The 15,875-nt window shown below is 42.3% G+C and overlaps 1 protein-coding gene across 11 annotated transcripts in view; it reads right to left on the reverse strand.

Annotated features, from left to right (window-relative positions):
- RSU1 (Ras suppressor protein 1) overlaps nt 1–15,875 on the reverse strand; it is a 205,115-nt gene that overhangs the window by 169,582 nt on the left and 19,658 nt on the right. For 9 of the 11 annotated variants that reach the window (XR_008701464.1, XM_055543908.1, XM_055543902.1 and 6 more), the window contains exon 3: nt 8,819–8,869. The exons of the other annotated variants lie outside the window; for them this stretch is intronic. Coding sequence is in view for 8 of the 9 variants with exons in the window: in XM_055543908.1 (XP_055399883.1) it covers nt 8,819–8,869 (51 nt within the window). In the remaining variant the exon portion in view is untranslated. The remainder of the gene's footprint in view (nt 1–8,818; nt 8,870–15,875) is intronic. 11 annotated transcript variants of the gene reach the window in all.

Here is a 15,875-nt window from a genome sequence, read left to right on the forward strand (position 1 = left end):
CAACACAGATGAACCTAGTGGCTTCCTGGTTAGCTCAGTTGGTAAAGAATCTACCTGCAATGCGGGAAACCCCTGCTCAATTCCTGGGTTGGGAAGATCCCCAGGAGAAGGGATAGGCTACCCACTCCAGTATTCTTGGGCTTCCCTAGTGGCTCACACGGTAAAGAATTAACCTGCAATGTGGGTGGCCTGGGTTCAATCACTGGGTTGGGAAGATCCCCTGGAGAAGGGCATGGCAACCCACTCCAGTATTCTTCTCTGGAGAATCCCATGGAAAGAGGAGTCAGGCAGGCTACCGTCCATGGGGTTACAAAGAGTCGGATACAACTGAGCAATTAAGCACAGCACAAATGAACCTAGAGACTGTCACACTTAGTGAAGTAAGTCAGACAGAGAAGGACAAAGGTATATCACTTGCATGTGGAATCTAAAAAAAAAAAAAATCATATAAATGAATTATTTACAAAACAAAAACAGAGTCACAGATGTAGAATACAAACTATGGTTACCAGGGAGAATGGGGGTGGGGATAAATTGGGAGATTTGAACTGACACATACACACTACTATATGTAAAACAGATAAAGTAGATAACTAATAAAGACCTACTATACAGCACAGGGAACTCTGCTTAATACTCTGTGATGACGTACCTGGGAAAAGACTGTAGAAAAAGAATGGATACATACATATGTATAACCGGTTCACTTCACTGTACACCTGAAACTAACAGAACACCGCTAATCAACTATATGCCAATAAAATTTAAAAAAATAAAAGTTTAAAAAAACAGTTAAAGAAACCCTATCCAAGATGAACTCCCCACAGTGGGCGGTGTGGAAAGTGACAGGTTCAACCTGCCCGCACATGAGGATCGCCACAGCCTGCCATCTTTCTGAAATTCCCATACGTGAAGTCACTCCTTTTAAAAACATACTGTGGAAGAATTAACACCTACCCTTATTTCGCTTCCTCTGGGCACAGGGCAAGACTCCAAGAAGAGAGATTTCTAGAGTAGGTGCATTCAGGATGGAAGGGCTGATGTGAAAGGGATCGAGGATGACAAGTGTCTGAGCAGAGGACACAAGTGTATCGAAACCACTTCTCCAACTTCACACGTTGGCCTTGGGATGTGCTGGCTCTGGACTATCAGATCAACAGATGCTTCCATGCGACAATCCCACATGCTTCCTTAATTAAAACCGCCAAAAAACAAACTCCCAACTATAGGCAATTTTGTAAATGGTACCTAACCAGTGGTAGCATTGGAAAGACACTGTTCAATTAATAGCTGTCTGACTCACTATTATGTATACATTTTTTCAAATCCAATCTTTCAAATAATGGCACAGGAACAAAATTGATGAATGTGCACTAATTAGAAAAATAAGCTATTGATCAAAGCCTCTGGTTTACAAATACATTCATACTCTGTTAAAATGCAAACAGCAAGTTGTTTTGATATTGTCACAAGATAAATTCATGACACAGAGACAATTTATTTTGCATATTCTCCCCTCATAGTTTAATTTCGTACAAGCCATGCACTAGAACTTTTGCATAAGGCATGACAAGTAATCTATGAAAGAGGAAATAACTAGAGACTTGGCAACAGAAAGGTGTTGGAAGACTGGTGAAGGTCATTCTTATAAGTTGGGACAGTTAATTTTTCTCATTCATCTCAACAATCAATTTTGTCTCTAGAAAAGGGTTTCCATTTATTATGCTTTTTAAAAAAACTGCTTAATTTTCTTCATTATAATTGGGCCTGCATATTATGAGATTGCAATATTTTCATGCAAAACATCCTCCTTAATTCCTTTATAATAACACTTTCAGTAGAGAGCCTATCAATACATACATCTACATAAAATCTTAAAACATTACATTCGTTTTAATGTGTTGACCAAAGAAATTATTGAAATCACTAAAGAAAATATACTGGCATTTACTTGTTCACTATAATTTTGAATTCATATATAAGTTAAAACTAGTAAGAAATAGTCTGTTAAGAAAAAGAAACAAGTTTTGCTATAACACTTATGTTTACTGCTTGTCTAGCCATTTCTGACACATTAGATGACAAGAAATGGTCCCAGTTAAGGCTTGAAACGGCCAGCAAAGCTGCTAATATCTCAAGAAAACGTTTTACATGACAGTTACAAGTTTCAAGTGTAAAACTAAGTAATCACATACTGAGACTCACACTTATGAAAGGTTTATATAGAACCTGCTGATCAATGTTTGCACACAGCAAAAAGACATTCTTTGCATTTCTTGCAGAAAATGATCAGGCTTTAGTCCTTATCACGCACAGGTCACAAAATGGAAAATACCTGAAGTCATATTTGAAGTACTGGGTTTTGCTATTTCTTTTTAAAATTAAGAAAAGCATCATGTTAAAAAAATTAATACTTAGATTGCTTTATCATTTATGCAAAATGTGAGTCATTTCATAATGCATAGTATTCCTCCTTACATGATGGCATTCAGTAAAAGAACCAATATAAATGGGCACAAAATGCATATTTTCCTATTACACATTTTTTTTTTAATTAAAATCTGGTTCCATACATATATATTTTAAACTTTCTTCCAAGGGAGAAAAAAATTTTATGTATACTCCATACAAAAAAATACATAAAAGGCAAGAGAATTCTCTCACTTTAAAGAGATTGGAAGGAAAGTTTCTAACATGAGAAAGAAACCATAATAAACACTAAACATGACACGTGAAACTGAACACATACTTTAAGTTTGGGAGTCAAAAGAAAAATAACATACCTCCTTATGGAAGGATCAACATTAATTGTGGCAAAACTGGCCTATGTAAATGGCAGCAACAACATACCCTGAGAGAAGCTTGCAAAAAAATTTCGTTCCTCTGACAACACCAATTTGGTTTTTAATCTTTTAGCATGAGATGAGGAGGAGAGGGGGAAAAAAGTATCCCAACAGTGACCTCTAGTGGACACGTTTTAAAACGATTCTCTCAGAAATTCCTCTTTAAGACTGAAAAGTAGAAAAACATTTACAAAGCTAATACTCCAAAAGACCATAAGAACCATGGATTAGATAAGATGCAGACTGCAAAAGACCCAGCTAACACTGGCTTATAAGGGAGGGTCACCACAAAGGCAGGCAGGCAGAGACACAGAAAGACCATCTTTGAAATACATGTTGTATCCCCTTCTTAGAGACCCTGACAGCAAGCAAGCGCTGAGTCTATCATCGCAGACAGCTGGGACTCACCACCACTCACGACCTACCAACCCATTTATCAACTGGCATTAACTTAAGGGTCTACTTTATGTTCGGCCTGCTTTTGGCACTTCTGTGGGGTGGTATGTACATGGGAATACCAGACCATCTGATCGGCCTCTTGAGAAATTTGCATGCAGGTCAGGAAACAACAGTTAGAACGGGACATGGAACAACAGACTGGTTCCAAATAGGAAAAGGAGTTCGTCAAGGCTGTATATTGTCACCCTGTTTATTTAACTTATATGCAGAGTACATCATGAGAAACCCTGGACTGGAAGAAGCACAAGCTGGAATCAAGATTGCCGGGAGAAATATCAATAAGCTGATATGCAGATGACACCACCCTTATGGCAGAAAGTGAAGAGGAACTCAAAAGCCTCTTGATGAAAGTGAAAGTGGAGAGTGAAAAAGTTGGCTTAAAGCTCAACATTCAGAAAACGAAGATCATGGCATCCAGTCCCACCACTTCATGGGAAATAGATGGGGAAACAGCGGAAACAGTGTCAGACTTTATTTTTCTGGGCTCCAAAATCACTACAGATGGTGACTGCAGCCATGAAATTAAAAGACGCTTACTCCTTGGAAGGAAAGTTATAAACCTAGATAGCATATTCAAAAGCAGAGACATTTCTTTGTCAACAAAGGTTCGTCTAGTCAAGGCTATGGTTTTTCCTGTGGTTGTGTACAGATGTGAGAGTTGGACTGTGAAGAAGGCTGAGCGCCGAAGAATTGATGCCTTTGAACTGTGGTGTTGGAGAAGACTCTTGAGAGTCCCTTGGACTGCAAGGAGATCCAACCAGTCCATTCTAAAGGAGATCAGCCCTGGGATTTCTTTGGAGGGAATGATGCTAAAGCTGAAACTCCAGTACTTTGGCCACCTCATGCGAAGAGTTGACTCATTGGAAAAGACTCTGATGCTGGGAGGGATTGGGGGCAGGAGGAGAAGGGGACGACAGAGGGTAAGATGGCTGGATGGCATCACTGACTCAATGGACGTGAGTCTGAGTGAAGTCCGGGAGTTGGTGATGGACAGGGAGGCCTGGCGTGCTGCGATTCATGGGGTCGCAAAGGGTCAGACACGACTGAGCAACTGATCTGATCTGATGTACAATACCTAAGCATACGACAGCATTCCTAATTTCAAGAAACATATCCTACAATTAACTGTTTAAAAATACTAGTAAATCATTTGGGATCTTAAATACATGAAACAGAGCTTCCCAGGTGCCACCAGTGGTAAAGAACCAACCTGTCAATGCAGGAGACATAAGAGACTTGGGTTTGACCCCTGGGTTGGGAAGATCCCCTGGAGGAGGGCATGGCAACCCACTCCAGTATTCTTGCCTGGAGAATCCCATGGACAGAGGAGCCTGGTGGGCTACAGTCTGAAAGGTTGCAAAGATGTAGACACAACTGAAGTGACTTAGCACGCACACATGCATACATAAAGCTAAGTGAAAGAGTAACAAGAGGGCCAATCCAGGAGACCTAGAATAGTAGAAGGTCTTCATTTCCTTTTGGAGAAGCCAACTCAGCTGAGCCCACCAGGTCTGCCCCAAGGCTGGTCACGACCCCAGCTTTCCAATTGTGCATCCTGGGGTGTCCCTGAGAAGCCAGACACACCGCAGAGACAATGCAAGTTTGGTTTCAGACCACCCACCACAACAAAGCAACTACTGCAATAAACGGAGTCACACAAACTTTTTGGCTACTCAATGCCTGTAGGAGTTGTGTTTACGCTCTACAGCTGTCTATTAAGTGTGCAAAGCACTATGTCCAAAAAATGTACACATCTTAATTAAAAAGCACAAAGCTTAAAAAAAAAATGCTAACCATCATCTGAGCCTTCAACCAGTTGTCACCTTTTTGCTGGTGGAGGGTTTGAAATATTGTGAGAATTACCAAAGTGACACAGAAACATGAGGTGAGCAAATGTGGTTGGAAAAAATGGTCCAGTAGCTTTGCTCAACTCAGCATTGCCACAGACCTTCAATTTCCGCCAATTCAATTCAATTTCCACCAAGTTCAATAAAGTGAGGTCTGCCTGTACCATGTTAGTACATCATTCCTTCCCTGTGAAAGGGCCACGTAAAGGGAAAAGACGGCAACTCCTAGGATATAAGGCTCTGTTTCTCACTGCTCAGCACATTTGAAAGGAAACTACAAGCAGTTAAGGAACAGAAGTGTGCAGTGGTTACATTCACTCAGACCCGCACACTGACTGATCCTGAAGAAACTGTCAGGTTCCTCCACTGACCACTTCACCCAGACCCCCTGCTTCCCACCCTGGTCCTGCCATTACTGCCTTTACACAAGGGCTTCCTGGGAAACCATTCTGAGCTCAGCAACAGGCAGTAAAGAGGAATACAAGATGGTCTCAGCCTTCAACAAAGCTTAAGACATCTCTGGAGAGGACGGAACAGGAAGTGACAGGAGGACAAGGAAGAGCCATGCTGGTGCCAAGAATCTCTGAATATGAGACTTCCCTGGCGGTCCAGTGGTTAAGACTCCACCTTCCAATGCAGGAGTACAGGTTCGATTCCTAGTTAGGTAACTAAGATCCCACATGTCTTGTGACCAGAAAACCAAACATAAAACAAGCAACATTGTAACAAATTCAATAAAGACTTTTAAAAATGGTCCACATCAAAAAAATAAATAAATAAAAGAGTCTCTGAACAACAGGATTTGGGGGAGAGATATCTCCAGTTTGCAGGGGGGCCAAGAGGAAGATGCGCGGGGGGTGGGGCAGGCAGGGGAGGAAGGGAGGAGCAGGAGAGCCTGGCGGCAGAGCCTCATCTTTACTCTGCAAACATTCCCCCTGGGCAAGCTAGCACCTCCATCCGGGGCCCAGAGAGTCACCTGTTCAATCACAGCAAAAAAAAAAATGTTCCCTCGCTACTGCACCTCCCACCTCCTTTAATCCACTGCAGACATTGTATGGATTGAAGGAGTTGTTACGGGCAGAGTCACCCCCAGTGACTGCACCAAAACCCATCAGCTCCACCCCACTCCCCCAGATTTACACGTCAATCATGTCATTGTAACAACTAGGAATCTCTGACAGTGATTACACGGACAATTTTGAAAGACCCTGACAAATTCTCATGTCAAAAACTTTAAGAATTCCTGCTCACAAAATCTTGGGAATTTGAGGGTCATCAGCTTGCTTTCCCCTTTCTCATGGCCTCACTCGTACTATGTTGAGGGGACCTGCTGATCTGTCAAAACCACCAGCAGGAAGAGGGGGCCAGCTCAGTGCCACGCTCTTCCAACAGCTCCAAGATACTGACTCCAGTGCTCGGAGTTGAGAGCTGTCCCCAGACCAAGTCCCAGCGTGAGTAAGCTGGTGATTCGTCCCCCAGGTATACAAGAGGACACATCAGACGTGTAACTGGCACACGAGCATGCAAGATAAAAGGAGTGCTGAGGGGTTTATCTTTTGAGTCCCATCAGTTTGAATGTGGTGCTGTCAGCTAGTCCCCATTAAAAAGCACGGAAAGTGAAAGACACTGATTACAATGAAAAGTGACAAGAGGCCGGACTCACCCACCTCCACATAATGCATATTTATCTTTCCATCAGATGGACATATTTACTATAAACACTGGAAAAACCATAGCGAAGCCATTCATTTAAATGCCAGAAAAATAGTAAAAGATGCTAATTTGACCTTAGTGAAACAGATCGGGCGTCACTGACACCACTCACAATGGCTTGAAACAGAATTTACCAAGACGATTAATTAGAGCTTACTGGATTAGGTCAAGAGTGTCTCAAATGGGAAAAAAGGGGGAAAAGGGGGGAGGGGGGGAGAAAGAGGAGAAAAAGTTTGGATCCACAGCAAACCTCTTTAATAGCAGACACAACTTAACTCTGTTTATGCCTCCCTAAATTAACCTCATCCTGCACGTCTAGAAAGAGAAACTAACACCCTGATCCTGGAGATTTCTTTATGGACATACAAAAAGAAAAACTATGACTGTCCGTAAGACTTTTTAAGGAACCAATCAATTAATGGTATAATGGGAACAAAACAGGTTTGGCTTCCTTTTTCAATGGAAACTGTTTTTCCCTCTGATGATGATGCAAGATTGAACACCAGTGGTAAACTTGGCAATTAGGAAATATTTTCATGAACTACATGACAGAGAGAGCATCAGAAATTTCTGCTCACCAAATGTGGGGGAATTTAGGGATCATGCAGTCCACCCTTCAAAACAAACTTCAAATCCCCTCAGAACTGGGATTAGGGTCTCAGCGGAGAGAGAGCAGGACCATTCGCTACAAAAACAACGAAGGTGGCAGCGTGTTACTTGTTACAGCAACGATCACACATGACTTGTCACCCTCACTGTCAGCTGCTGGGGCTCCCAATACTCAAACGCGACGGCGGTGCCACTCTGCCCTCGCTTTTTGCTAAAAACGAACTGATCCGCCTGTCTCCTGCTCACGAGGGGCCCTCACTGCCACTCTTAATTCTCCATAATCAACAGCTCTGTGACATTGCTTCAAGCTGTATATAATGCAACACACACATAAATTCACAAGTCCCTCGACATCACATTCTGCTCTGTTTCGCCGAACTCGCACAAATTCTTGCCACATGATCAGAAAAGCATTCAAGTCTGCAGGAAATACGGCAGCACAAAGACGCACAATTAAACACAAGACAGGACAGCGGGCCCCGTCATTAACACCTTTTAAGCTACAGCTCTAAGAATAAAACGGCCCACGTTCGTCACACAAGATTACGCTTTACCAAGAGGTGTGAAACCTTCTACACATTAGCTGTACCACTCCCAATGCCTGGGACAATTTTCCCTGGAAATCAGACTCAAGAACTTGAAAACGCAGATGTAAATTTCTATCACTTCTACAATTTTATGCTCCCCACCTGCCGCCATCAAGCAGGGAAAGAAAGTCTATCAATAATGACATTTTCCCCTTTTGAGGAGAAAGTAGAAATGAAACCTAACAATGTTTTGGTCTGAAAAAATTCAACTTTAACACAAGATTTTCTTTTTGTTGTGGATCACTTTTTAAAAAGTCTTTACTGAATTTTTTACAATATTATTTATTTTATGGTTTGGTTTTTTGGCCATGAGACAAGTGGGATCCGGCTCCCGACCAGGGGTCGATCCCACACCCCCTGCATTGGAAGATAAAGTGTTAATCACTGAACCACCAAGGAAGTCCTCCAACAGTTTTTTGATAAGCTTCTCTTTTCCCATAAAATAATAACCGAAGTCTCAGCATTTCAGGTCACTGCAGCCGTTTGCATGCCCAAAGGGGACCATTATCGGAGGAACAATGTCCTGTCTTCCTTCAATTTATATACATGAAAAATTGAGGAAAAAATCCTCAAAACAGAGAAAACTACAAAATACAGGAAGACGGTACGCTCAGATATCTTAGTGCCATCTCAGTACACTTTCGCTTTGCCCAAAGAATCATTTGTCATTACTGTCGAGGAAAACAGAAGAATTAGCAGTTCCGCCACGTTACCTACAAGTCAGAAATTGTGAAACACAGGACAGCAATGGTTGACTCACTTGTTAGCTTGTTGTGGCTGAGGACCAGCTGTGTGATGTGGGACAGGGTGACTGGAAAAGAAAAGAAAAAAACACGTTAATGTACCCAAATTACACTCATGCTCCTGCAAGGTAACCTGCTAAGTTCTTTTCACAGGTTGGAGTGTTACCACTCACAAAAACAGACGCAGGGATTCACAGAAGGCTGTCTGTTCAATGTCAAACCGCATGAGGAAAAGCCACGCGATAAATGGTGCAATTAGAACAGCGAGTTAGCGCTAATGGGATTTTAGCACTAATGGCATTAACGTCACAGGAACAAACAGGACAAGGGCCAGTGAGCTCTGCTCAGTGACCTGGAGCGCTGGTCCAGCCTCAACAATCCATCTCACTAAGGGAACCATCAGGAGATCTGGGAGGAACAACCTTCCCCAGCCCATGCTTAGAAAACCACCCCATCAACACAGACGGACCACTGCTTCCCGAGTCACTGTCAACCCCGAAATGTTCCTACATGCTCTCGATGACCAGAGTAAAAGCCCTCCACATGTTCCTCTCAAGTTTGGTTGACATTTCAAAGAACCAACAGATGGCTCACCAGTTTCAAATATGATCACGGAAGCTTAAACTGCTGAAAAAGACTAGATTTGCCTTTAAAAAAGAAAAGAAAAAGGGTTTTCCAAGTACCAAAAAAGAAAATATGTATACAAATTCACCAAAAAAAGAAAAAAGCCAGTGGGGGTTAAAAAGCGACCTCAACTTTGGGTTCTAAAACTTCACTTTGTCGTCAGCAAGCTCTCTCTCTCTGTGTGTGTATATATATATATATGTGTGTGTGTGTGTGTGTGTGTGTATACTTACTGACATAATATATACACCCCCATATATTTATTATTTGTTAAATTTACATTTATATATAAATTATATACATTTACCTTTTATTATTTATACATATTAAATTGTATATTTATATGTATAAATCTAAATTATATACTATTTATACTAATTATAGTGTACTTTATATTAAAGTTTTAAATGTGAAATATATATTTGTGAAGAAACATATTAGAAATTTTTCCAATATTCTTTTTATATGAACCTTATTTTAATGCGACAGTTTTTTTCCCTTCAAGAAACGCTAAGACAAGTATTTTTTCTCAAGAAGAGTCTCAGGATTGGAACCCAGTACATGTATGGATGTGAGAGTTGGACTGTGAAGAAGGCTGAGCGCCGAAGAATTGATGCCTTTGAACTGTGGTGTTGGAGAAGACTCTTGAGAGTCCCTTGGACTGCAAGGAGATCCAACCAGTCCATTCTGAAGGAGATCAGCCCTGGGATTTCTTTGGAAGGAATGATGCTAAAGCTGAAACTCCAGTACTTTGGCCACCTCATGCGAAGAGTTGACTCATTGGAAAAGACTCTGATGCTGGGAGGGATTGGGGGCAGGAGGAGAAGGGGACGACAGAGGATGAGATGGCTGGATGGCATCACTGACTCGATGGACATGAGTCTCAGTGAACTCCAGGAGTTGGTGATGGACAGGGAGGCCTGGCATGCTGTGATTCATGGGGTCGTAAAGAGTTGGACACGAGTGAGTGACTGATCTGATCTGATCCAATCCTTGAAAAAAATATGCATCACCCCGACTGCAACTTTTAAGCGTTTTTCTTTTGTTCAAACTATCACAAAGTTACAGAAAAGTTCAAACTACAATACAAAGACCCATTTCTCTGTCCTGACTCATAAACTTTATGTCCCATAAAATATAGGGTATTCCTACAAAGACACTCCCCTGCATAGTACATCATTATCATCTGATCCTCAGCCCTCAGCCACCCCAGTTTCACCACATGTCCCAAACAGTTCTTTAACAGAGATGGATCCAGTTTAGAATCCACAATGCATGTAGCTGCCAGGCCTCGTCAAGTCACCTCTTAGTCTGGATCACGGTTTCCTTGACTTTCAAGACCACAGAGATTGTGAAGCACACAGGCCAAGGTATTTTGTATTATGTCTTGCGTGTGGTTTTGTCCTTTAATTTTCATTGGAGTCTAGCTGCTTTACAGTGTCATGTTAGCTTCTGCTGTACAACAAAGTGAATCAGCTGTACATACACATGTATCTCCTCTCTTCAGATTTACTTTCATTTGAGTCACCACAGAGCATCGCGACCTTTGTGTATTCCTGATTAGCTCACGTTTGTACCATCAGCAGGAATCCTGGGGAAATGCCGTCGTCTTCTCACTGCATCCTATCAGCTGGCACAGATTTCAATCCGTTCCATCACCGTGACCTTCCCTCGATCACTTGAGTCTGCCAGGCTTCTCCACTGTAAAGTTACCCTTTGCCCTTGTAATTAGCATTTTCTAAGGGGAGTAGGAGCAAGGATACCTAAACTACATAACAATCCTGTCCCACATGTGCTCCGTGGTCCCCAACTGGGGCAATTTTGATCCTCGTGGAACATCAGGCCATGTCTGGAGGCTCTTTTGATTCTACCAACTATGACCGCTAGAAACTCTAAACCTTCCTACGTGGCTCACCTTGTATTTCTGTTGCATTAGGGTTAGTTGCTCAGTTGTGTCCGGCTCTTGGTGACCCCATGGACTGCACCCGCCAGGCTCTTCTGTCCATGGAATTCTCTGGGCAAGAATACTGGAATGGGTTGTCATTTCCTTCTCCAGGGGAATCTTCCCAACTCAGGGATCAAACCCAGGTCTCCTGCATTGCAGGCGAATTCTTTACCATCTGAGGTACCACTGGTGCTGAACACTGATCTCAGCAGTGGCGTCTAGGGCCCAGGGCTGCTGCTCAACATCCTACAAACGCACCAGGCAGCCCATCCAAGGAAGAATCATCCAGTCTAACATCCATGAGGCTGCTGTGGAGAAATCACGGATTCATTTTACTTCCATCTGTATGGCTTTGTGGTTTCCTATCTCAGTCAACAGGTTACCATCATTTGTTCAGATTATGATGGCCGCTGATGTGGCTGGTGCAAATCCCCCCTCCAAGCTGGCTGCCTGGTCCTTCTGACATGTCCCCCTCACTTGCTGAGTACTTCTACTCTTTGGCATAAGACAGTCAAACTCATCTTGCACTTTCACTGCCACAGGCCTGGAATCCATCAGCATTTCTCCAGTGAGCTTTGCTTCTTTTTTGCGTGCAGAAAATGGTACTTAGAAGCCAAAATTTGGGCACTAGATGTGCTCATTGTTATTTGAGGTCTCAGTATTCTCAGGTGATGGAATTAGAGAATACACACACATCTGTGCAGATTTCACTATATTATTGAAAATCCCAAGTTCACACCAATAGATCAATTTCAATACAACCCTGCATGGTTCATTCTAGTGTTCTCCCTTTCCTGTTTGTAGTTCCCTCTCTAACAGTAAGAACTCTGGCTTCCATTATCTTTAAGCTTCTTATGTATGCAGTCAGTACCCCTACATGTAACTGCACAAAGCACAGTTATCTCACATCTGGGTGTAAACAGCTCTATGCTGACCTGCAGGGACACTGAGTCAAGGTCAAGATGAGTAGGCAAGCTCGAGATGTGTCATGTTCTGTTCAAAGTTGCAGAGACCTTGGAGGCTCTAGGACCAGCTTGTTCACGCATCCAGGGATATGCAGGTCATTGGCTTACACTTGGCTGCAGATGGCTGACCAGTTTCACACAAAAGACCGTGCTAGAGATTTCAGTCCAAGCATTCTCAACACCCAGACTACTCACATATGTCTAGAAAGTTCACATCTGGAGACAAAGTACGTCCTAAGCAACTAAGAAACGACCCTGAGGCAGGGAAGGGTGGTGGACTGCGTCAGTAAGCCCCTGGGGCCCCTGATGGTCACCTGTGCTTTCTTATCCCTGCTAAGCTATGTTCTGTGCCTTTATAAACTCCCTGGGTGAGTGGGCTCTGTGGAACCTTCTGGGTTCTTTCAACTATGCAACCTATGTATTAATGTAGTAATCCATCACCCCATGCCCTTTCTTCCTAGCTGGACACCTGTCCAACTCAACCTCCTCACCTGCTCGCCTACCTACCTCAACCTGATCCCACTAGGGCTCAGACCTCCCAAGCCAGGCTCCCTACCTTGCACAGATGTTCTCCTCACCGCACTCGTGGTTCCATACTCGGCTCTGGACCACCATGCCCACCGCCACCCTCCTACCCCCAAAGCTTGAATGTGTCTCTTTTTCTGTTGCACTTACTGACTTTAGGATTGAATCTTTAGGGAATGAAGAAGAAAAAGGCAAAGCAAAGGAGCAATTTTACAATTTTAAAAGCATTACCATGATCACTTCTAACATGTGAAGCTAGATTTTAGACACTGCATACCATCTTGCACACATCTATATTTATACGAGTTAAGAGTGTTCCTGTCCACTAGATATAGCATTCCTTTCTCTCTGAGGCATATAGTCTGATATGAAAACAAAAAATCTCCAAGAGCAGCCTTCACATAAAACCAGAAGAAAGAGACTAAAAGATATGTAAGTTGAGACAGCAGCCAGAGTCATATGAGAACAAATTGGAAATAACAAGAGTTACACAAGAGTTTCTCTCACTTATACATGGTAGTACAGAGTTTCTGGTTTCTTGCTGCCCAGCCATTCCCAATGCGTGAATCCCACCTCATAGTCCAAAGCAGCTGCCTGAGCTTAGCCATCATGTCTATATTCCCCTTAGGAAGATGGAAAGGGGAAAAAAACCCTTCCAAGAAATTCCACTTCCACTTATAATACAGTGATGCCTAAATGCAAAAGAGGTGGATTACAAGTGACCACATGTGAGATAAAATTAGGGGTTTTAAAACCAACAAAGATGGTGCAAACCAACACTGGCAGACACTCACACTAAGCAAATACTTCATTTGAGTGTCACAGAAATAATTCTGCTTACCAAAAAAAGACCCTGATAATCCAATATCCTGCCTTAATTTTTCCTAAAATATCACAACTACCTTAATTAAGAAGAAAAAAACTTTGCTCTTCTCCCAGCTAACATTCATAATGAAAGATTTAATAAGAGCAAGTTGGTTTTTTCAACCCTTTCATTGTCTTTTCTATTATACAAGCATTTAGCAGGAGAGAAAATGAAGTTTGAAAGTTCTTTTTTTTTTAATAGAGAAATGTATGTGTTGTTTCACCTGATCACATTACTATTAATAGATGTATTTTTCTTTCTCATTATTGCTACAGGGCTACATATTAAATAAGAAGGAGAAAAATAAGAGCAGAAAAGGCAAAGTTAATAAAAGACCTTTGAGGAAATATTTAGGGCAACAAAAGACTCTGGGCTGGGTCCGCTGTGAAGGCAGTTAAGTTGGACAGAATTGAAATCTCAGAATCAATCACAAAGCCTGTGACAGGCAAAGACCAAAGAGCCAGACATATATTCAAGCAGCTGCCACTCCCCTCCACTTGGCCATGCAGAGTCTATTGTGGGTCTTATACTGACAGTGTACTGGTTAAAAAGAAGGGAGAAAAGGTCTACCAAAACAGAATGCGTTATTTAAAAGTACAAAAGCCACCCTCGTCAATCATGTGGGTAAAATGGAATCAGGTCTCCCCACTGACCTGCCCTGCTACTTACTCACACACTAGGAAATCTCCCAGTGCAGGAATAGCCTAGCTTTGGGCCCTGCTAGCCATACACTGTCCGGAAGCAGTGGCAGCAGAACAGTGACGACAAATTGTTATTAAAGGTCCTAAAGCAATATTGCAGAGAAGGCAATGGCACCCCACTCCAGTACTCTTGCCTGGAAAATCCCATGGGCGGAGGAGCCTGGTAGGCTGCAGTCCATGGGGTCGCTAAGAGTCGGACACAACTGAGTGACTTCACTTTCACTTTTCACTTTCATGCATTGGAGAAGGAAATGGCAACCCACTCCAGTGTTCTTGCCTGGAGAATCCCAGGGACAGGGGAGCCTGGTAGGCTGCTGTCTATGGGGTCACACAGAGTCGGACACGACTGAAGTGACTTAGCATAGCACAGCAAAGCAATATTGAACCCTGTTTTGCCCAGGCATTTTCAAAGTAGAACAGACTTCCAAAAGTCAACTAAATAACTGAGAAAATGTGCTGGCATACAGTTAACGCTGCCGTGCCCTGGCTCTCATTCTGTCTCTAGCCTTTAGAAATGGTATGTGGGTAGGAAAGGAATAAATTGGGGGACTGGGACTGATTATATACATACTACTACTATAAAATGACAACTAACAAGGATCTACTCTATAGCACAGGGAACTCTATTCAATACTCTGTAATGACCTCTATGGGAAAAGGATCCAAATAAGAGCGGAGAGCTATATATATGTATAACTGAATCACTTTGCTGTACACCTGAAACTAACACCTTTGTAAATCAACTCCAATATACTCCAATATAAAATAGAAACAAACAAGAGCAAATTAAAAAAAAAAAAAAGAACAAAAAAACAAAAAAAGAAATGGTATGTGGGTGAACACTGTCTCAGGCCAAAATGAACGTGTGGGGAAGAAAATCGTGGGTAGAGGGCTGTCTGAAGGTGAAGGGGGTGGAGAAGGGTGAGATAGCTGGTGCTGTGTGTGCGACTGATGATGGTTTATTCTCCGGCCAAGGATGGAATCAGCCAGAAAGTGCTAAATGATTAAAGAAAAACTGGCTGTTTCAGTAACTTCCATCAGAGACCCATTCAGGCACTCACGGACTGGACATTTACCAGGCACGTTCAGCATGGCAATGGGGTCTTCCCTGGAGATCTCTGAGAAGTAATGTCAGATGTAGAGAACGCACGTATGGACATCAAGGGGGAGAGGCAGGGTGGAATGAATGGGAGATTAGGCCTGACATGCATTCGCTACTATGTACAAAACAGACAACTATTTTATACATAGTATACCATTTTATACACAGTATACTATTTTATACATGGTATATAGCACAGGGAACTGTACTCAGTGCTCTGTGTTGATCTAAATGGAAAGAAAATTAAAAAAAGAGGGGATATATGTATACATATAGCTGATTCACTTTGCTGTACAGTAGAAACTAATACAATACTATAAAGCAACTATACCACAATAAAAAAATTT

The sequence above is a fragment of the Bubalus kerabau genome, chromosome 13 (genome assembly GCF_029407905.1).
Source record: "Bubalus kerabau isolate K-KA32 ecotype Philippines breed swamp buffalo chromosome 13, PCC_UOA_SB_1v2, whole genome shotgun sequence".
NCBI classification, from domain to species: Eukaryota; Metazoa; Chordata; class Mammalia; order Artiodactyla; family Bovidae; genus Bubalus; species Bubalus kerabau.